Genomic DNA, 21,498 nt, shown 5'->3' on the forward strand with positions numbered 1-21,498 from the left:
TGCCCAGGGAGGCTGTGGAGTCTCCTTCTCTGGAGATATTCCAGCCCCGCCTGGACGCGGTGCTGTGCAGCCTGCTCTGGGTGACCCTGCTTGGGCAGGGGGTTGGGCTGGGTGACCCACAGAGGGCCCTGCCAACCCCGAACATTCTGTGATTCTGTGAAATCATCTGTCGGCGCCCCGTGTCGAGTTAAGTGCAGCTGAAGAGGTGCTCAGCCACGGGGAGTGTCTCACGCTGATGCCTTCTGCTGCGCTGGGAGCACAGCAGTGAACCTGAACGGCTTCCCAAGAGGTCTCGGCCTTCTGCATGAGAGGGTACTGACAACCCTGCTGCTGTGGCAAGGCTCGGCAGGTCAACAGCCTCCGTGCCCAGCTCAGGGAGGCCCTCGGCCCTCGCCAGCTACTCCAGCAAGCAGGGGGAACCCCGGGGTGCCGCGATCCCCTCCAAGAGGATGGATGCCCGCAGCGAGGGTGGCTGCTGAGCAGCTCCCCGCCCTCCAGCGCAACTTTGGTTCTTTACAACTTTCCAGGTGTACCTGTGGAAAGGCCTGGAGTTCCCCTGTTCTTTTGAATTTCTATCATTTGTCCTTTCATTGCAGAACTTGGACATGTCTTTAAAAGCCACCTTGTCATGGCTTCCTCTAGGAAGGACACCCGTTGCCCCCAACGTTCCGCACCCAAGCACCCTCTGCTGCTGGAGGGCAAGCAGAAGCCCCTGGGTTTGCTCTGGGGCAAACCTCCACCCTGCCCTGTGGCTGGATTTGAGTAAAACCCAGAGGTTTCAGGCTTCGTTGTGCCCATCGCCACCAGGAGACAGAAAGGAAGGAAGAGGTTTTGTTATGCCAGGGTAAGGCACTCTCGGTGGGCAAGACCCTCCCCTACCTCCAGTGTCTCGGTCCCAGAGCTTCACCGTGCTGTCGTACGAGGACGTGGCGATGCTGGGGGCCAGCGCCGGGCCCCGCGGGAGGAAGACGCACGAGGTCGTGGTCTGGAAGTGCCCTCTGTACTCGCGCAGCCGGCTCCTTGTCTGCCGCAGGTCCCACAGCTGCAAGGCAACAGGCAGCGTGCAGAGCTGGGGCCCTGCTGCTGCCACGCGCCAACACGGAGCTGGTTCACAAGGAAAGGAAGAGGGTTTCGGTTACAGAGCTCCTCGCCTTTGTCCCCGGCTCGTGCTCACAGTCCTGGAGAACTTCGAGCCCCGCAGGACTTCTCACCGTGGGTGACTGAGCACACCCGTTAGAGCTGACGGGCTAGGACTGTGCCAGCAGACAACCGCGTCTCCAGCCCGCTCCCGTCCTCAGCCCTGCTCTCCCTGGGATGGTCCCACCCTCCTGGTGCTCACGCGCAGGGAATTACACACAGGGCTGGGCACCTGCAGGATTGAATCCCTCATCTGGAAACACCTCGAGCAAGAGGTCCCTTACAGGCTTTCTGCAAGAACCTTGTGTTCCTTGATGCCATTACTGAAACAAAATCCAAGTGCTTTAATAAGGAAGAAAACCAGCTTCGATGTTCTCCGAGCAGAAGACTCACCAAAGGGACAAGCAGGAGGATGCTAAGCTCTGGGCCTGGCTGGTGACACCAGCATGAAGCCAACGCATTGGGACCAAGCAGATCCTCGGAGCACGGACCTGCTGCCCTCCACCGTACGCTGCAGATATTGGTGAAAAAAACAGAAAAAGCAGGACTTTCTGCCCGGCAAACTCACGGTTGCCTCGCCGCCCTCGCCAGCGGAGCCGGTGCTGCTGCTGAGGCAGAGCCACCCGTCCCGGCTCACGTCGCAGCACGTCTGAATGTGCCGTTTGGCTGGGAACGTGTGTGCCACCCGCAGCTCCCGGCTGTCCCAGATCCTGGAAGCAACAAGAGCGGGGAAGGGGGACTCTGACACGTCATTGCCACGACCGGCTTCCCTCCGTGCCCTCCCGCACGCCCTCACTGCCATCGCTCACGGGCAGGCCCCCTCCTTCCTCCCAGCGAGCCGAGCTCCCGCAGCTCCCGCTGCATCCTTGCGTTTATCTGTCCTGGAGAAATCTCCAGCCAGAGCAGCTGGCCCGAGCCTTCTTTTTGATAAATCCTCCTTTTTACCCGCAGATGCCGCTGCCTACAGCCACGGCTGTCCCCACGCCGTCCTCCCCTGGCAGGAGCCCACGCTCGGAGACCCGGCGAGGGGAGGGGGCTGCCAGCCCCACGCCGTGCGGGCAGGCTGCGGGAGAGCCGTGGCACACAGCCCTTGCGCGCTGGCCTCTAACGTAACCCCCACGTGCTCCGGGCTGTCGCTCCCGTCTCTGCGGCCACACGTAGAATTCACCTGATCGTTTTATCCTCCGACGTCTGGACGACGTACGGCTCCCCGGGGACCCAGCACAGATGCGTGACCTGCGGAGAGGGAGGATGAGCAGGAGCCCAGCTCTGCCTGCAGCCCAGGCCGGTGTCCGCCCGTGCAGACGCAGCCACCCAGCTCCCTCTCCACTCCCTCCTCTGCTGCAGAGTGAGCGGGAAGCGTTGCAGGAAGTTTTTTTCTGCTTCCCAGCAACGCTGCTGCCCTACCAGGCTCAATCCCAGTGTGGTTACTGGGGGTGATGTGCAGGCAGAGAGGTGCCAGCAGCTCCACGGGATGCAGAGCCATGGGAACAGGGTACCGCGGGCACCAGACGACGGTACCCATACCAGCTCTGCTGCTGGGCTGCTGCAAAAGGGAACGCAGCCCCCGCTGCACAGCGTGCTTCCGTACAGCTCGGAGTTAGAGCAGTAATAAATCGCTGTGTGTCTCCTGGTAGCTTTGCGCTCCTGGATTTGTCGTTACCCGGAGAACGGAGTAACCAGCCTCGAGCTGTGGTCTCCCCAGGCGCGCAGACAACCTGCGCAGTGCCTCGAGGGCTTCTCGCAGCACCGAGCTGAGGGCAAACTCGCTCTGCGCGGCTTCACGTGCGAAATAACCGAGTGGGCAGCGAGGTGCCATGACAGGGTGCAAGGAACCAGCAGCTCCTACCAGATTCCTGGAGATAGCGGCTCTGCCCAGACGCTCTCCGGTCTCCACGTCCCACTTGCACACGGTGTTGTCTCGTGAACCCGTGCACAGCTGGGAGCCATCTGCAACCACAAGTTAACGTGCACAAATTGTCACGAGAAGTTGTCAGGAAGTCCCTGGGGAACGGGAGCGCGGTGTTCCTCACCCGGGCTCACAGCCAGTCCGGTGACAACCAGGTCATGGCCTGGGAAGCGCTGCCTTGGCCCCGGAGTCCCGTGAAGCTCCCACATCAGCACCGTCTTGTCCCGGGATGCACTGAAGACTCTGCTGGAGTCAAGGGCAGAGGCGACCTGCCAAGGACAAGAGGGGAGAAGGCGGTCAGCAGCTGAGCTGTGCGTGGGGAGAGCCAGTGCTCCTGCTGCTGCTGCCGTCCCAAAGCCCGAGACGAGCAGAAACGTGGCTGGGAGGGCCTGACCTGACCTGCAGACTCTGTCTTGCCCATGCTGGATGTGCGCAGACCGGATTGCCTGACACACACGCTGCGACTCCTGCTTGCTTCTGCTCTGCTGGATCCCGGCCACAGGCAAACCCCGATGCAGCGGGGCCGGGGGAAAGCGCCTGGACTGAGTGCCATTGCTGCAGCCCCCACGGCAGCTGTGGGTGGCCATGGGTGGCCGTGCGTGCCGTGGGGGGACATCGGGCAGCAAGGGTGCGTGACCTGTCAGCAGGACCCATGTCCTCTTACTAACTGGGGAGCAGGATGGTGGATGGGTGTTTGCAGATCCTGTTCTCAGAAACCATTAATTTTATGGGAAAAACTCCCTTAAAAACCCAAATGAGCCCAGTGGACGGTTGCTTTGAGCACTGGGGTGAATGAAGCCCCCTTTGTCCCCCCGATACCCACAGCGGAGGGGACCCACCGGGGCTGTCCCTGGCCGGAGGCGCACCGGCCACGCTGTGCACACGTGTGCACACCCCTGAATGTTCGCGCTCCGAGTAGCGCGTTCGGCTTTGTAATCAGGATGCCAGAAAGAAAACCCCCGCTGTTCCCAGGCGCGCCTGATTTGTGGAGCACCGACGAGTCTAGTGGAATGAGACCTGAAGAAAAGTGAATGGCATCTCTGAATCAAAAACTTGACCTCGTAATTCATCCTGAGTTTTTGCTACCCCGTCTCTTGGAGGGGAAGATAAGCGCATGTCTGAGCCTCCTGGAGCCCAGTTTGGTCTGGAAGCCACCAGCCCGTGCTGCTTCCCCGGACAGCAAAGCATCAGCTGGGACCTTGGGAAAACCCTAAAGCGTTCTGACGCCCCGGTCCCTCTTTCTGACGGAGCAACGCGACAGCAAACCCCTCTGTGGGTGACAAACCGTCCCTCCATCATTCCTGGTTCCCCGGTTTCTGACGGGTAACAGCACAACAGACCCCACCGCGCTCGCTCGGCTGCCGCTCACCTTGGTGACCTCCCGCTCGTGCCCGCCGAACCGCCGCAGCATGGCCCCGGATCTCCAGCGGCACACAGCCACGCTCTGCGGGGCACAGGGAGAGCCGTCAGCGGCGGCAGCAGGACAGCAGGTGAAGGAGGACTATGCACGTTCTTGGTTACGTTACACCGAGACCCGTGCACAGTCCAAGCTTGGAGAGGGCAGAGATCCTTCTGGTTTTGAGCTCCTATGGCAAATCCAACTATCTATAGAGCCAGTGCCAGGTTAAGATAAGAGAAGGGCCAGTTCAGTGATTCCAAGCCTGAGTGAGAGCATTTGATGTGATCTGAGCTCTGGAGGAGGTTATAAAATTTGATCCAACGTGCTTCAGCGTGTGCCCTCGCTCTAAGCTCATCTGTTCTTTCTAAATTCAGGAACTGACAAAGTTGTTACCACTCATAGAAATGCTTAAAGCTCACGTTTAAACCACACCACCTTACTTTCTCCCACAGAATCATTAAGGTTGGAAAAGACCTCTGAGATCATCAAGTACAACCGCCACCCCAACCCCACCACGCCTGCGAAACCACGTCCTGAAGTGCCACAGCCACACAGTTTTTGAACCCCTCCAGGGATGGTAACACATTGTCCCGCCTGTGACTGTGCTCTGTGCCCGCTGGCGGGGGTACCTCACCTTATCCCTTCCTCCCGACACGCACAGGTCTGGCTCCAGCGCAGCCACGGACGTGACGGCGTCGGCGTGCACGGGGCCGTGCTGCTGGACGGCTCGAACAGGTCCCGTCTCTTCCGCGGAGCCACCGGCCCTGCAGCGGCAGAGAGACAGCGGCCGCAAAGCTGCGGTGACAGTCCCCGTGGAGACTGAGGTCTGGGAGATGTCACTGCTGCCTGGGCTGGAGAGTGACAACGTCTGCCCTTAGGGACCGAGGAGAGGCTGTGGATGGACAAGCGCATCTCCTGGACTAGGTGGGATGGAGCAGACCTATTCCACCTCTAGAGCTGCCAAGCGCTTTGATGTTCACTCAGTCCACGCTGGTGCAAAGCACAGAAGAAAGCTGCGTTTCGATCTCGCCAGCCTCCACTTCCCCGCACACCTTTCAGGCTCTGTGGCTCTGCTTTGCTCCGACACCGGCCGTGCCAGGCGCGTCGAGTCCCCGGGCTCCCACCCCGCGCTCACAGCGGATCTCCAGGCAGAGATGGCCCACCTTGCTGCCAGATACCGAATTATTTCACCTTGCCCATGAAAGCTGACGACAGCTTCTGAAGAGTTTGGATATCTGGGCCCAACGGCCGCCCCAGGAGCTGTTTGCCTGCAGAGCTCTGCCTTAGCCACCACAGAGCGCGACCACCGGCCACGCTCACAGGCTCAGCCTCTCCTGCAAGCTGCATTTTGGATTTCAGTCCCCCAAAGAAGCCGATCACACTTTAGAAGCAAGGGTCAAAAATGAAAATCTGATTCATACATTCAATAACGAAACTAAAACCACGTGCTCTCTATGTTCTCTGCTCACTTGCTGTTCTCCATTCACTTTCACAACCGGTTTATTGACCGAAGACACGATCATCTGGGGTTGCCTTACCTGTATTTGGCGGTGTGGAAGCCGAGCTTACTCTGCAGGTTCCCCATGGCCCTGCCGACGACCACGGCTCCCGCTACGAACAGCAGCGCTGAGCGAGCATCAGCATCTCGGGCACCTGCTGCTGGGACAGGACCTGGGGTGAGCAGGCACAGCGTCACCGGGAATCCGGAGAGGCTTCTGCTTGTTACACACATGGGAGAAAGTACTGATCGGAGAAAGTACTGACAACATCTGACCTGCATCTTAACGTCACTTAGAAAAAGAGGAAAAGCCTCTGAGGAGGGGAGACCTGGGTATCCCCAGCCAAACCTCTTGCTCGGAGCAGAACCAGCTTCGGAGGTGAGGTCACTGGGACCTTACAGCCGAGCTTTAAAACCATCCAGGCACGGCGAGGCCACAATAGAGATGGAGCTGCTGCCGGTAATTCTTCTAGCCTTACACCTCCTCCTCCTACCCCCGTATCTGCTCTTGACTTCCCTATTTCCCAGAGGTCACAGGGTCCCAGCATGGTCGGGGTTGGCAGGAACCTCTGTGGGTCACCCAGTCCAAACCCCTGCCCAAGCAGGGTCACCCAGAGCAGGCTGCACAGCACCGTGTCCAGGCGGGTCTGGAATATCTCCAGAGAAGGAGACTCCACAGCCTCCCTGGGCAGCCTGGGCCAGGGCTCCGTCACCCTCAGAGGGAAGAAGTTCTTCCTCGTGTTCAGCTGGAGCTTCCTCTGCTTCAGTTTGTGCCTGTTGCCCCTTGTCCTGTCGCTGGGCACCACTGGAAAGAGTCTGGCCCCATCCTCCTGACACCCACCCTTCAGATATTTAGAGGCAGTTCTAAGGTCCCCTCTCAGCCTTCTCTTCTCCAGGCTGAACAAGCCCAGCTCCCTCAACCTCTCCTCGCAGGAGAGATGCTCCAGTCCCCTCATCATCCTCGTAGCCCTCCGCTGGACTCTCCAGTAGAGAACCTCCCTCGCCCTGCTGCCCACACTCCTCTTAATGCACCCCAGGATCCCATTGGCCTTCTTGGCAGCCAGGGCACGCTGCTGGCTTCATGGTCAACCTTGGCCGATCCCAGTCTCCGGGCCGGTGAATGCAAACCCCTGACTTCAGACTGACGTTCACACAGCCGGCTGGTGGGACCAAGACAACCGCTGCCGCCGGCAGCCTGAGCTGGACTGGGCCAGCCTGACTCCACGTAAAGCTTGCAGTGGTCTCCCCAGAGGCTGAGGAACTCTCTGGGGGCAGCAGCTTCTGCATCCGAACCCCAGGTCCAGGCTAGACCAGAGCATCCTGATGAGCCAGATGCATTCAGCAAAACCGTTCTCGCCGTCCCGGCGCCCGTTGCGGGGCAGCCCTCCGAAATGGCTCCCGTCCCCGCAGCAGCACGCGCCGGGGTGGAGGAGCCGGGCTCGGGCCGCGTCCGCGTCCCTCCCTCTGCTCCCCGGGGCTCACAGGCGGCGCAGAGACCACTGCCAGCGCCTTGGCAGGCGCGGTGATGGGCTGCTGCTTAGCTCCAGACACGCTAATTGGATTTAGCCTGTGCTAGGTGTTCGTTAGCGTTCCCGTCTGCTGGGGCAGGAGGATTTTGTTAATAAAAATCAGAAAAAAGCCCCCACCTGCTTGTGGCAGCGATGAGAAGACGTGCCTCGAGGCTCTGCTCGCAAAAACCTGCGACCCTGACGCTGGCAGCGCGAAGCCAGAGGGGCCGGGTCTCCGCGGAATGTTCCCCTTCTCACCGCACCCGGCAGCCTTCGTCATGAGCAATTAGCAATACCCAGCTAATCACCCCCTGAGCCTGCAGGTTCCAGGGATGCGAAGGACAACAAATCTCACCCTCGAGGGGCGGCGAGCGCTCAGCCGTTCACTTCCAGCCAGGTCGAGCGTCCAGACCTTTACGTGCTTCAGGAACGACCGCGATTTCTCTTTCGCAGCGGGAGAGCCCTGGAAGCCGTTTCTCCTGCAAAACAAGATTCTAGGAAAAAGCCAGGGCATAAAAATTCTGATTTTTTAATGATGATATTGCTCCCTTTCCCCGCCAGCCGCTGGTTAGCGCAGGCGTGCGGTGCTCCCTGCCCGCACACCCGCTCAGACGGAGCTCGGTCGAGGAGAGCGGGAGGGAACCGCGCGGTTGCGTCCCGTCCTTGGCGCCGCGAAGAGCGGGAGATGGTTCGGACTCCGGCGGGAGAGCAGGCAGGGTGCCCGCCCGAGGCTCCCCGCGCGCCTCCGTCGCGACGCTGGCAGCCGGCGGGAGCTGCGCCTCCAGCAGACGGGGTCTCACGCGGGACGATCTCCCCTCCCGCCCGCCCCAGACCCACTGCTCAGCAGAAATCAAACCCATTTTTTCACTAAATGATTTTCGAAGAACAACCCGCCGCAGCCTCGGCCTGCTCGGGCGCCGCCGCGGGACCCGTGCGGGGCGTGAGGGGACGCCCAGACCCCGCGGCGCGCGCAGAGACCCCCCAGAGCCTGTCCCGAGCCCACGGCGTGGAGAGCACGGCTGCGGAGAGGGGTCCGGCCGGCTGCGGGGGGACACAGGGGCAGCCCCCGTCCCTGCAGCCGGGGTGACCCCACGGCGGTGACACCGGTCCCTACAGCCCAGTGACACCACACAGTGACACCAGTCCCTATAGCCAGATGTGACCCCACTGCGGTGACATCGGTCTCTACAGCCCAGTGACCCCACGGCAGTGACACAGGTCCCTGTAGCCAGGGGGCACCCCACGCAGTGACACCAGTCCCTACAGCTGGGGTGACCCCGTGGCAGTGATGTGGGTCCCTATAGCCAGAGGTGACACCACTGTGGTGACACCAGTCCCTACAGCTGGGGTGACTCCATGGTGGTGACATGGGTCCCTACAGCCCAGTGACCCCACGCAGTGACACCGGTCCCTATAGCTCTGGTGAGCCCATGGTGGTGACACCAGTCCCTATAGCCAGGGTGACCCCATGCAGTGACATGGGTCTCCATAGCCAGGGGGCGACCCCCCAGCGGTGACACCAGATCCTACAGCCCGGTGACCCCACAGCAATGACACTGGTCCCTATAGCCGGGGGGGACCCCATGGCAGTGACACTGGTCCCTATAGTCCAGTGACCCCACACAGTGACACTGGTCCCTATAGCTGGGGTGACCCCACGGCAGTGACGCGGGTCCCTATAGCCAGGGGAGACCCCACGCAGTGACACCAGTCCCTATAGCCTGGTAACCCCATGGAGGTGACACCGGTCCCTATAGCCAGGGGTGACTGCACGCAGTGATGCAGGTCCCTATAATGGGGGTGACCCCACGCAGTGACACCAGTCCCTATAGCCGGTGGGAACCCCACGGTGGTGACACCGGTCCCTATAGCCCAGTGACCCCACACAGTGACACCAGTCCCTATAACCGGGGTGACCCCATGGCAGTGACACCAGTCCCTATAGCCTGGTAACCCCATGGTGGTGACATCAGTCCCTATAGCCGGGGGGTGACTGCACGCAGTGACGCGGGTCCCTATAGCCCGGTGACCCCAGTGCAGTGACGCAGGTTCCTGTAGCCAGGGGGGACCCCACACAGTGACACCAGTCCCTATAGCCGGGGGGGACCCCACGGTGGTGACACTGGTCCCCACAGCCCAGTGACCCCACACAGCCCAGTGACTGGTGTCAACTGGTCCCTACACCCCACTGACCCCAGGTAGTGACACCGGTCCCTATAGCCCAGTGACCCCATGGCAGTGATGTGGGTCCCTATAGCCAGGGGGGACCCCACACAGTGACACCAGTCCCTATAGCCGGGGGGACCCCACGGTGGTGACACTGGTCCCCACAGCCCAGTGACCCCACACAGCCCAGTGACCCGGTGACCGGTGTCACCTGGTCCCTACACCCCAGTGACCCCAGGCAGTGACACCGGTCCCCACAGCCCGGTGGCCCCACGGCCGCCACGCCGCCCCCCGGTCCCGCCGGCGGGGTGACCCCGCTGCACGCGGGTGGGGCGGCGGCGGCGGGGTCCGCGCCCCGGGGGCGCCCAGCGCAGCCCCGGAACCCGCCGGGCGGGGCCGCGCCCTCACCGCGCCCTCACTCACCGGGCCCGGCCCGTCCCGTGGCGTCGCGCGCGGCTCCCGGCGGGGCGGGGCGGGGCGGGGCGGGGCCGGGCGCGCGGCCGGGGCGGGGCCGCCCCCGCGGCAGGTGCCGGGGCGCAGCATGGCCCAGCGGGGCGGGGGGCCGTGCGCGCCGGCGGAGCGGGCGGCGGAGCTGCGCGTGAGCGGCGGCGCGAGGGGGAGCGGGATCCTGCCGGGGGGGGGGGGGGGGGAAGAGGGAGAGGGGCCGCGCCGGGGCCCGGGGCCGCCTGGGGGTTCCGGCGGGGCCTGGCGGGGGGGGGGGGGGGGGGGGGGGGGGGGCCGAGGGGGGCTCCACGCGGGGCTGGGGGCGGTCTGTGGGGCTCCTGGCTGGGGTGGGGGGGGGGCTAAGGGGGGTCCTTGATGGGGTTTGGGGTCATGTGAGGGGTCACCCGTGGGGAGGGGGAGGCTCTCTGTGGGGCTCCTGGCAGGGTGTGGGGTCCCTGGTGGGGTGTGGGGCCATGTGGGTGGTCCCCGTGGGGCGGTGGGTTTTCTATGGGGGCTCCTGGGGGGGTGTGGAGCCATGGGAGGGGTCTCCCGTGGGGCTGGGGGTGGTTTGTGGGGCTCCTGGCTAGGGGGGGGTCCCTTGTGGGGTGTGGGGCCATGGGAGGGGTCCCCCGTGGGGCTGGGGGCTGTCTGTGGGGCTCCTGGCTAGGGGGGGTCCCTGGTGGGGTGTGGGGCCATGTGGGTGGTCCCCGTGGGGTGATGGGTTCTCTATGGGGGCTCCTGGGGGGTTGTGGAGCCATGGGAGGGGTCTCCCGTGGGGCTGGGGGCTGTCTGTGGGGCTCCTGGCTAGGGGGGGTCCCTGGTGGGGTGTGAGGCCATGTGGGTGGTCCACATAGGGAGGTGGGTTCTCTGTGGAGCCGCTGGTGGGGTGTGGGGCCATGTGAGGGGTCCCCCGTGAGCCTGGGGGCTGTCTGTGGGGTCCCTGGCAGGCTGTGGGGCTGGGGAGAGTCACTGATGGGGTGTGGAGCCATGTTAGGGGTCCCCAGTGGGGAGGGGGAGGCTCTCTGTGGGGCTCCTGGCAGGGTGTGGCGTCCCTGGTGGGGTGTGAGGCCATGTGAGTGGTCCCCGTGGGGTGGTGGGTTCTCTGTGGGGGCTCCTGGGGGGGGTGTGGAGCCATGCGAGGGGTCTCCCGTGGGGCTGGGGGTGGTCTGTGGGGCTCCGGGCAGGCTGGGGGTGGGGGGTCTCTGATGGGGTGTGGGGCCGTGTTAGGGGTCCCCCCGTGGGAAGGAGGCTGCCTGTGGGCTGAGCGTGGGGCTCGGTGCCGCTGGTGCGCTGCCCGCCGCTCTCCCTCCCAGAACAGGATCGTGGACCGGTGCGAGCGGCTCCAGCTGCAGAGCGCTGCCATCGCCCGGCACGTGGGCGAGGGGCTTCCCGCCAAGGACCGGGGCGTCCTGGTAGGTCCCTGCCCCTTCTCCCGGCGCGGCGAGGCCCCGTGGGCCCCCCTGCTCGCCAGAGCTGCTGAGCTCTCGGGGGGCTCGTCGGTGTGCCGGGGGTCTCCCCCTCCCACCCGGCACCTTGTGCAAGTGGAGAAAAATACCTGAAAAATCCACACCAGCAACGGGATTCTTGGTGTTAGTGTGCAGCCGTTGAGCGACCCGCTAGCACCAGGCTTAACAGTTCCTGATGTTTTTTGATTTGTGCCTTGCTGTCGCCACAAAGGCAGCTCTCATGGGCGCTCTCTTTGTCGCTGACGGCGAAGGCTGGAAGATCTGCGGAGGGATGGGACCGCTGTCCCTGGCAGGCTGTCACTGAGCTGCCAGGGTTAGGCCAGGAGGCAGGTTTGGGACTGGTTGTCCCTTTTATCTCTGCTTGCATCGTGACGGTTACCGCGGCTTGGGCTCGATTAACAGAGTAATCTTCGCAGCTGAGCCCGCAGAAAGCCCGCAGAAGCGGTTGGTGCTCTCGCTGAGGCTGAAGCAAGGCTGACATTTCTCCTCTCTCCTTACGCTGGCAGAACGCAGCCAACGCGGCGCGGGAGCTGGTGATCCAGAGGCTGATCTTCGTGGGGAACGCGTGCGAAAACGAAGAGCAGCGGCTGCTGGAGAAGGTGCACGCGGAGGAGGAGCGGGCCCACCAGAGCATCCTGACCCAGCAGGTGCACTGGACTGAGGCTCTGCAGAAGCTGGCTGCCCTCCGAACCTACCTGGTAGAGGTGATCACCAACCTGGATGACCAGGGCCTGCTGGTGAGTACTGCTCCTTGCACTGAGGGACGGGGTGGTCAGCCCAGAAGCGACCTAGACCTTTTGTTGTGGACGTTATAGGACCTAAATACGGTGTTCAGCAGCTGGCAGCGAGGAGGCAGAGTTGGACAGGACTGACGTTGGAAGGTCTAGCTCAGGGAACCTCCTTCCCCTGGAGCTGACAAGCCCCCAAGGATTCTTGGTGGTTCCTAGAGCGTCTGCTCTGCCCCATTCTGCTTGTGCGGGCAGTGAGGCTCCGAACTGCCCAGGCTCGGATCTCCAAGCTCTTGGCTTGGAGCTGCCAGCTCAGGGCAGCTGTGGGCTGAGAGCTGCTCTTCCAGCAGTCGGTTGGGCCACCAGGTTTCTAGGGTTCTGTCTAGTTTTAATCAAAACGTGACCCTTGGGAGCTCCTGCAGCTCTGCTTGAAAGCCTGCCCCGTGTCTGGCATACCTGTTTGCGATATCAACCGTGCTCAGTTCCTTTCCTGGCTGTTAAATCGTCTCGGTTTACCCAAGCGACTCCTCTCGCTGTAGACGCGAGCGGGTGGGTTCGCACCGCCTTGCTCTCAGCCTCTGCTTGCCCACTGTAACTCTGTGGAGAGGGGGGACAGGAGCTCTGCTGGGAAAACAGGACCGATCCCCCGGGCAGAAGGTAGACAGCTGCTCCTTCGGCGGGCAGCGCAGCTTCTGTCCTGCCCCAGCGTCGTGGCTGCTTGGCTGTGGCCTCGCTGCACAGGGCAGAGGTTGGAAAGCAAGATCCTTCTCTGGAGATATTCCAGCCCCGCCTGGCCGCGGTGCTGTGCAGCCTGCTCTGGGTGACCCTGCTTGGGCAGGGGATTGGACTGGGGGATCCCCAGAGGGCCCTGCCAACCCCGAACATTCTGGGATTCTGTGCCTGTGGCAGAAAACAGCAAGACCCTCCATTTCTCCTTTTGCCACGTAGTGGAGGGGAAAGAGGGATGGTGGGTTCTCCACCTCGGATCGTTGGTGTTGCTGTCTGTGGGGAATCGCTACGCGCCACGTCACAGGAAAGTGAAAGGCGCAGAGAGCACCCTGCAGCTCACATTTGAGCGGGGTTCAGATATTTCCCTACCGCTTTGCGCATTGGGCTGTGCCTTGCGAACGCACCATTGCCAGCGGGTACAGAAACAAGTGGGACTGACCACAGAGTTACCCGATTCCTGGCTCGGGTCCTCTGCAGCTTCACCCCTGACTGAAAGCTGTGGGGGTTTGCTGCAAGCCCAGGATGTTCTTGCTGCGCGTCCCAGCGGCGTGGGGGATGAGGGGAGACCTCAGGGCTGGGATTTTCGCGCTCTGCGCAAGGTAGGGTGCCGCAGTAAGAGCTCCCAGATGCAGACAGGCTGGTGTCTGCCAGAGGGTGCGGAGTCGGGGCTGGTTCTTTGTGGGTTCAAGGCTTTCCGCCTGCCTCGGCTCTCCCACGTTTCCCTCGTGGCAGACGATCCAGCTGCACGTGCGGTCTCCTGCTCTGACACTGCTTGCACGTGCAGCAGTCTGGATGCTCCCATGCCCTTCTCGAGCTGTTTGTCACCCAGGCACCCCGTCCTGCTGGTGCAGCAGACATTACCCCTAGCTAGATGTGGAAGATGAATCGCCATCAGCCATTCCCACTCATTTTCTAAGTCAGGGAGTGGAAAGTGATGCAGCTGATGAAAATGGGTGCTGGACACTCCTCCTGCTCCCCAGGGCCAGTGTCGGGGTGAGGAGTGGTTTCCCTGGGTCGGGAGGGAGATCAGTGCTCCCTGGGTCCCAGCTTTGCCGTGTTTGGGATTTTATCGGTGGGATTTCAGCTGTGATGATGCTTTCTCTCCTTGTCCCCAGCATGCAGAGCAGGAGATCTTCGAGAGGTTAGTACCCGGCCGCTCCTGGCCCTCTCCCTGGCCCCTGCTCCCAGCTTGCCTGCACCCTGCACGCCCCGCTGCGAGCAGCATGCTGGTGCTCGGGCCGCAGGCAATGCCTCTGCTGCCCTCCCTCACGCTGCTTTCGCTGAGGACAAGCGCAGAGATGCCACCATGGCCTCCTGTCTCTGCCTCGTGTGCTGCGCTCCAGCTCAAGAGGGAGAAGTCTTGGCACCCAGAAATGCTCCGTGGGCAGTGTCTCCCCGGGGGCATGGCCAGATGCACTGGCCCTTGCGCACGGGAGGCCTTCTCCAGCTCCGTAGTGTGGTTCCCAGGGCGCTGGAGCAAGCCTGTCCCTGGCCTCTTGGCAGGAGGTCGGGCTGTCTGCCCAGGAGGCTGGCGTGCTCCATGCCAGGGGGCCACTGGCATGGCATCGCCTCCTTCCCCGGCAGAGGCTGCACAGAGGGGAGGACCGAGCGTGGGGGTCAGCGTTTCTGACCGTTGTCACCAGCTGCGTCGGGCTGCCCTTCCTTGACAAGGCAGCTCGGTGGCTGCGTTTTTACGGGTGTTGGTTTCCGTGGCTGCTGCGAGGCTGCTAGCTTGGACTCTGCTGCCCAGAGGACTTCCAGGAGTGTTTTTGCCTGGAGCCTGCCTGTAGAGAGTAAATCAGCCAGAGCATATCGCCAGCAGCCCATGTCAGAGCCTCTGCTTACAGCCGTGAGCCCCTGTGTATGCTGCAGGCCACAGGAACCCGGTAAATCCCCGCTCTCCCGCTACGCTGCGCGAAACTGGGGCTCCCGGCTGGCTCTCCTGCTGTGTCCCGCTTCGCTCGGGCAGTGAGGCTTCGTCGATCAAGAGGGAAATCTGATTCTCTCGCTGCAGCCCGTTCGTTGCGCTCCTCTTGTACCTTGGTGACCGCTCTCGGACGCGTTTAATCCGTGTCTGCTGAGTGAGGAGCTGTTGGCTCGGGCTGCTGGATGGTGTTTTGAAACACTGAGGCCCTTTCAGAAGCGACGGTAATCGAAGCCAACCGAAAGTGTCACTTGGGAGGAGAGTTTGTCCAGAAACCCCCGGTGCAGTTTCTCTGCAGCAAGTGCTCCTCTTGCAACAGCTCCAGCTCGTGTTTCTGTCGTACTTCCTAGTGCTCTTAATCACCTCCCAGCACTGGTCAGTAAATCGTTGCATTTTGAAATAACTCTTGTGTTCCTTTGCTAGGACGGAGCTGGCAGAGGGAATCCTAGAGCCGCAGGACTCCCCGAAGTTAAACTTTAACCAGACCTGTGTTCAGAGTCCGCTGCTGCACCGGCTGTGGGCCTCTGCTGTTCTCTGCTGCGTCGCAGGTCAGTGTCGCGCTCAGGTCTCGCGCTCTCTGGGCATTCCTGCACGATCCTTCGCGCTGTGCCCAGAGAAACGTTCTGATGCTGTGTCAAAACATCCTGATGCCGTGTCCCGCCCGGGCCCCGGGGCATCCTGCCCTCCCCTGCCTTGGAGCCCCCGGCATGGGGGGCAGCAGCGGCTGTAGGAGCGTTGGGAGGGGGCCAGTGGCTCAAAGCAGCTGCCTGTGGCTAAGAGGAGAACGGGGGGTTGAGAAGACTCTGCCTTTAACAGCTCTGTTGCTTCACCTCACTTGGTTCCTTTTGCTGTTTCCCGGGTTCCCTGGTGATGGCCGCGCAGCTGATGCTGCCGTAGGAATCCGGCACAGAAATTCCCCGTTACTGCTTTTCGCATTGCCATGATTCTGGGGTGATTTTAAAAGAGGGCAAACTCGCCCGTGAGACGCGCTGGAGCGAGCGAGCGCAGGCGCTTTCTGATCGCGCGCCGAGATTGTGGCTGTGCGCGAGGCGGCGGTTCGTCGGAGCCGCTCGTGATCCGGTGCAGCGCGTGCCGCGCGGCTGGGGCGGCCTCGCGGGCCTTCGGCAGGCCGGCGGCGGGCTCTGGGGACGGTTTTGCCAGGCTGGGGTCGGCTCCGTGGAGCAGGGAGAGACGTCCCGTCTTCCGGCTGCCATCCGCTTGAATCGTGGACTGTGAAATGTTTGCTTTTACTTTTGCTTCCAGGGCATTGTTAGAGTGTTTTTTGTTCATCAAAGGTGGCAACAACCTCCACCATTTAAAAACATTTGTCCCGTGTGCCACCTGGGCAGCACGCCCTGGGGTCGCCTTCCCGCAGCTTTGCATTAACCACTGACCTGCGCTCGTCTCGCTCTTGGCGCTGGTGAGCGGTTCGCAGCTTTTTCCCCGTTTCCAGGTCCCTCTCCGAGGTGTGCGCTTCGGGCTTTTGCTGCTCTGGTGTTTTCCAGTATCAGCTTGTGAATGTGGCGTACCGGACAGCACCGGCGTTTGTTTCTTCTGCCGCAGACCCTGGTGTTGCTCTCCCGTTGTGATGGGCTTCCCTCCGTTTTGAGTCCTGGAGCGCTGGCAGTCGTGCAGGCTCCTGCGGTTGTCCGCTGGTGAAGTCGAGCAGGCTCTCGGCAGATGGTCAGAGCTGTCAAGCCATGCAGGAAACCTTCCCCTAATTCTCGTTGTTGTGACACGGTTTGTTTTCTTTTACGGATTCCTTGCCCAATAGCGTCTTTGTCAAATGTGGTGACTCCAAGGCATTCGGTCCTAGTAGTGGATCTGTTGGTGCTGTTATTACACTCTGGGGTTTTTTTTTGTTTGTTTGTTTGGGTTTTTTTGTGGTTACATTTAACGTGTTGTTATTCAACTGAGGATGCCTGCCATATCCTTGCTTATCTCACTAGTCCATAGTCCACCCGGGACCTAGCCTTAGAGATTTAATATTAACTGCAGTGTTCCTAGCTCTTATTAAGACACAGTGCTGTTATGTTTCCCATGGTGGTCCCTCCTCCCAAAGCCGGCTGAGCAGGTGGCAGTCTTGTTTATTTGCTTGAAAAGAGTGAATTCCTAGCCTTGATGGTTTGCCCCGCAGCCTCTCAAAAACTTGGAAACCAGTAGGCAAAAGAACCTCCCTTTCACTCTCAAAAATAATCCCCATTCCTTTGATGTCTGCACTTGGCACCCAGGCTTCTGTACCACTTACGTCTGGGGTTGGCAGCTCTGTCCTTAAACCAAGGGATGATGTGAATCTCCTGGCACCGTTCTGGGAGGGAGCTCGGTCCACAGCTACCCGTGTTAGCCCTGCTGGGGGGCAGGTAAGGGGCGATGCTGGCTGGAGACCCGGCAGAGGGTCCTGCACCTGGGGAGGAACAACCCCGTGCACCAGTACAGCCTTGGGGTGGACCTGCTGGAGAGCAGCTCTGTGGAGAGGGACCTGGGTGTCCTGGTGGATGACAGGGTGACCATGAGCCAGCAGTGTGCCCTGGCTGCCAAGAAGGCCAATGGCATCCTGGGGTGCATCAAGAAGAGTGTGGGCAGCAGGTCGAGGGAGGTTCTTCCCCTCTACACTGCCCTGGTGAGGCCTCATCTGGAGTACTCTGTCCAGTTCTGGGCTCCCCAGGTCAAGAAAGATGAAGAGCTACTGGAGAGAGTCCAGCGGAGGGCTACAAGGATGGTGAGGGCACTGGAACATCTCCCCTACGAGGAGAGGCTGAGGGAGCTGGGCTTGTTCAGCCTGGAGAAGAGAAGGCTGCGAGGGGACCTAATAAATGCTTATAAATATCTGAAGGGTGGGTGTCAGGAGGACAGGGCCAGACTCTTTGCAGTGGTGCCCAGCAACAGGACAAGGGCCAACGGGCACAAACTGAAGCAGAGGAAGCTCCAGCTGAACACGAGGAAGAACTTCTTCCCTCTGAGGGTGACGGAGCCCTGGCCCAGGCTGCCCAGGGAGGCTGTGGAGTCTCCTTCTCTGGAGATATTCCAGCCCCGCCTGGACGCGGTGCTGTGCAGCCTGCTCTGGGTGACCCTGCTTGGGCAGGGGGTTGGGCTGGGGGATCCCCAGAGGGCCCTGCCAACCCTGAACATTCTGTGATTCTGTGATTCTGTGACCCACGGAAGGGGTGACACAGACCGAAGCCGTCCCAGGGACCTTGGGCTACCGCATGGTCACCTTCTGCCCCAGGGACCAGCCGGGGTCTGGATCCCACCTACGAGGATTTTCACTTCATATGTGTGCAGCCTGCTGTAGGTGACGCTGCTTTGGCAGGGGGGTTGGACTAGATGACCCACAGAGGTCCCTGCCAACCCCTGCCATGCTGTGATTCTGTGAGTTTGGAAATGGGAATCTGGATTTTTAAAACCAGTAAAACGTGCTGCAGCGAACAGATACATACTTGGCAGAGATGTTAACCATGTTAGCTCACCTGCTCTGCATCCCTCGTCTTTCTAAAGTGGCAAGGCTACTCTGATGGCCACCACACACAGAGAACACAGATTTTGGGGTAAGATGAATTCCCAGTGGAACTGTCCATCAGGATATATGGGAATATCTGGAGGGCAGATTTAATCAGAACAAAATACTCACCTGGGTGGGAAAATTTGCTGATGAGTTACTCTGCTGTTGCTCTACCAGCACTTCCCCTCCCTCAGATGCTCCCCTGGAATCGGAGTTCCACAACGAAGCTACGCGGGTGTCGTCGGGGTGGTGTTTCCTCGTGCAGGTGATCCCAGCACACGAACACCAGAATGCAACCCCGTACCTAGGGTAGAGGGTGTTCTCACAGAACCACGGAATGTTTGGGGTTGGCAGGGCCCTCTGGGGATCCCCCACCCAGCCCCCTGCCCAAGCAGGGTCACCCAGAGCAGGCTGCACAGCACCGCGTCCAGGCGGGGCTGGAATATCTCCAGAGAAGGAGACTCCACAGCCTCCCTGGGCAGCCTGGGCCAGGGCTCCGTCACCCTCAAAGTGAAGTTCTTCCTCATGTGTTGCACATTGTGAGGTTTAGTGACCTTCTGTCAGAGGAAGATAGTCTCGTGCTGCTCCGTTTTCTATGAATTCATGGCAGTGCTGGGCTTCCTGGAAAGTCAACCTAGAAATAGGCAGCGTGGGCAGATACAGCTGTGGAGACCTACGGAGGGCACGGCGTGGTGGGCAGGCACGCTGCAAAGCCTTTGGCTGCCGCTCGGTGAGACAAATCACCGAACGAACGAGGGTGTCTGCTTCGGCTGGAAGGGGACGCTGCCTTCAGCTCCTCCTTCTGCTCGCCATCGCCCACAGTGGCTCCCACCTAACGTGCCAGCGTGCGTGGCACTGCCACGCCGTGCTGACTGAGAACCGAGCCCCGGGCAGGGAGCACCAGGGCAGGCGCAGCCCTAGGAAGCCCCTTGGCTGTGGCTCTTCGGTGCTGGTCAGAGGGGTGCTGGCCCGGATCCGCGCGGGTCCTGGAGTCGGTTGGACGCTGGGATGACCCCGTTCAGGCTGGAGCGTAATGGTTTGATCCTTGAAGGGCCTCACCCTGCCACGGGCTGGGTGCCGAGCAGAGGGTGGCAGGGAATGGCCGGAGCAGGCGTGGCACGGTGAAGCTCTTGCTGGGAGAGCGAATGACTCAGCAGCTCCAGCCTTGCTTCGTGGTGGCTTAAGACCTGAAAAGGATGAAGTGAGGGTGGGGGAAGGCAGGGCAAGGAGGGGCACCTGCAGGTGCGCCCGCTCGGTCTCCCCGGGGAGTGGGTGAGTCAGCCGGGCATCAGCCTTGTATCTTTGTTTAGTGAATTTACAGAGCAGTAACGAAGCTGGTGAAGGGTCTGGAGAACAAGTCTGCTGAGGAGTGGCTGAAGGAGCTGTTCAGGCTGGAGAAGAGGAGGCACAAGGGCAGCTGGGCAGCCCCTTAATTCACAGCAAAACCAAACCGAGTTGCGGTCGTCCGCATCTCCGATGGCCGGTGCCACCTCCCGCGCTGCTCCAGACCCAGGGTGGGCTGATGCCTGACTTGGGTGTCGCAGGAGGAAAGGGATTTCCCCTCCCCAGCCCTCTCCGTTCCTCCTCGTTCCGGTATTACCGGCCTTGCAGGTTTTCCTGGGCTGGTCCCGATGCTGGGAAGCGAGGTCGGGCCCCACTCACCCACAGCGGGGCTGGGAAGGGACGGGGCTCGGGTTTGGGTCTCTCCCAAAAGCGGGATGAGCTGAACCTGCCCAGTTCTGGTTTGTGGGGATTTGGGCCAGGGTCGGAGTAAGACGAGCAGCATCTTCTCTGCCTCCACAGGACTTCCAGTGCAAGGGTGGAGAGGTGTGTGGTGAAACCTGGGCTTTGATGAGTCTCGGCTGGAGAGGGGAGGCTGCGGGGAGCTGCGGTGCTGGTCACCGTGTGTCACCCCAGGGGAATGGGTCGTGTCTCTGACTTCTTCGGGCAGTTCAGGCAGGGCTGGCGCTCACCGTGTGGCTTCTCTTGCAGGCTCTCAGCAGATTCACATCGATGAGAAGACTGTCAGCCCCCACCTCAGCCTGTCAGAAGACCGGAAAACCCTGACCTTCAGACCCAAGAAAGCAAAGGTGGACTTGGACTGCCCCGAGCAGTTTGACCACTGGCCCAACGCGTTGGCTGCCACGGCTTTCCACTCGGGAGTCTGCGCCTGGAGGATCAGCGTGGGGAAGAGCTGCGCCTACAAGCTGGGGGTTTGCTACAGCTCCCTGCCGCGGAAGGGCCCTGGCAACGAAGTCCGCCTGGGCTTCAACGCCGACTCCTGGGTCTTCTCGCGCTACGACAAGGAGTTCCGGTTCCTGCACGCCGGGCAGCCGCAGGCGGTGGAGCTGATCAAGTCTCCGGCCGAGATCGGGGTGCTGGTTGACTTTGCGGGAGGGGAGGTGCTCTTCTACGACCCCGATTCCTGCGCCATCCTCTTCTCCCACAGGGAGAGCTTCGCCAAGCCCCTCTATCCCGTCTTCGCTGTGGCTCACCAGAGCATCTCGCTGGTCCAGTGAGCTGCGGGGGTGAATACGCAGTGACTGTATGTCGAGTGACCGTATATACGCTGTACGGTACCTCCGGGGGGAAAGGAGCCCGGACGGGGCTACCGGCTCGTGTGCAGTGGCGTTCAGACAAAACCTGCCTTCAAACCACGTCTGTTCTTCGCGTGTTTTACGGCAGCTTTCCCCTCCTGCTCGAGGCTCCACCCGCCCTGTGTCTGCCAGGCCAGGGCGAGGGGTCGGGGTGACGCCTGGCTCTGCCAGCCGCTTATAGGTGAATCATTGAATTCCTCCCCAAACAAGGGCAGCTTTCCAGCCCGACGGTGGGCTTTAGAAAACAGGAGAAATCTTAAGAGATGTGGTTGGAGCAAGGGCAGGGGGGAGGCACGCGGGAAGGGACACAGCTGGACACACGTTTTTGGGAGGAGCAGACCCATGCCAGAGCAGGGACAGCGCGGGGGGCTGTCACCCATGGGGGACCCACACCAGGGCAGGGGCACCCCGAGGGGCTGCGGCCCCCAGAGGAGCCCACGTCAGAGCAGAGTAACAAGCGAGGAGCGGCAGAAAGAAACGGAACGTGAGCTGCT

General features: G+C 61.5%; 2 protein-coding genes across 4 annotated transcripts in view; one reads left to right on the top strand and one right to left on the bottom strand.

The window, feature by feature from the left end:
- The window catches only part of WDR31 (WD repeat domain 31), a 14,224-nt gene extending 2,185 nt beyond the window's left edge, over positions 1–12,039 (bottom strand). The window contains exons 1-11 of one of the 3 annotated variants that reach the window (XM_075439490.1): positions 11,907–12,039; positions 11,617–11,788; positions 7,807–7,945; positions 5,984–6,116; positions 5,080–5,209; positions 4,416–4,490; positions 3,171–3,315; positions 2,987–3,087; positions 2,306–2,373; positions 1,706–1,847; positions 880–1,042 (exon numbers count right to left, since the gene is read on the bottom strand). In XM_075439490.1, coding sequence (XP_075295605.1) covers positions 880–1,042; positions 1,706–1,847; positions 2,306–2,373; positions 2,987–3,087; positions 3,171–3,315; positions 4,416–4,490; positions 5,080–5,209; positions 5,984–6,030 — 871 coding nt within the window. In that variant the 5' untranslated portion in view covers positions 6,031–6,116; positions 7,807–7,945; positions 11,617–11,788; positions 11,907–12,039. Of the gene's footprint in view, positions 1–879; positions 1,105–1,705; positions 1,848–2,305; positions 2,374–2,986; positions 3,088–3,170; positions 3,316–4,415; positions 4,491–5,079; positions 5,210–5,983; positions 6,117–7,806; positions 7,946–11,616 lie in introns of all 3 variants that reach the window. The other 2 variants (XM_075439489.1, XM_075439491.1) reach the window with 2 other exon arrangements.
- Positions 10,138–21,066, top strand: BSPRY (B-box and SPRY domain containing). Its single transcript, XM_075439488.1, has 6 exons — positions 10,138–10,215; positions 11,375–11,473; positions 12,034–12,264; positions 14,100–14,125; positions 15,332–15,456; positions 20,400–21,066. The coding sequence occupies exons 1-6, from the start codon at positions 10,159–10,161 to the stop codon at positions 20,924–20,926; spliced, it is 1,065 nt and encodes a 354-aa protein (XP_075295603.1). The 5' UTR covers positions 10,138–10,158; the 3' UTR covers positions 20,927–21,066.
- Positions 21,067–21,498: the final 432 nt, after the last annotated feature.

This window comes from Opisthocomus hoazin, chromosome 19 (assembly GCF_030867145.1).
Source record: "Opisthocomus hoazin isolate bOpiHoa1 chromosome 19, bOpiHoa1.hap1, whole genome shotgun sequence".
Taxonomy (NCBI): domain Eukaryota; kingdom Metazoa; phylum Chordata; class Aves; order Opisthocomiformes; family Opisthocomidae; genus Opisthocomus; species Opisthocomus hoazin.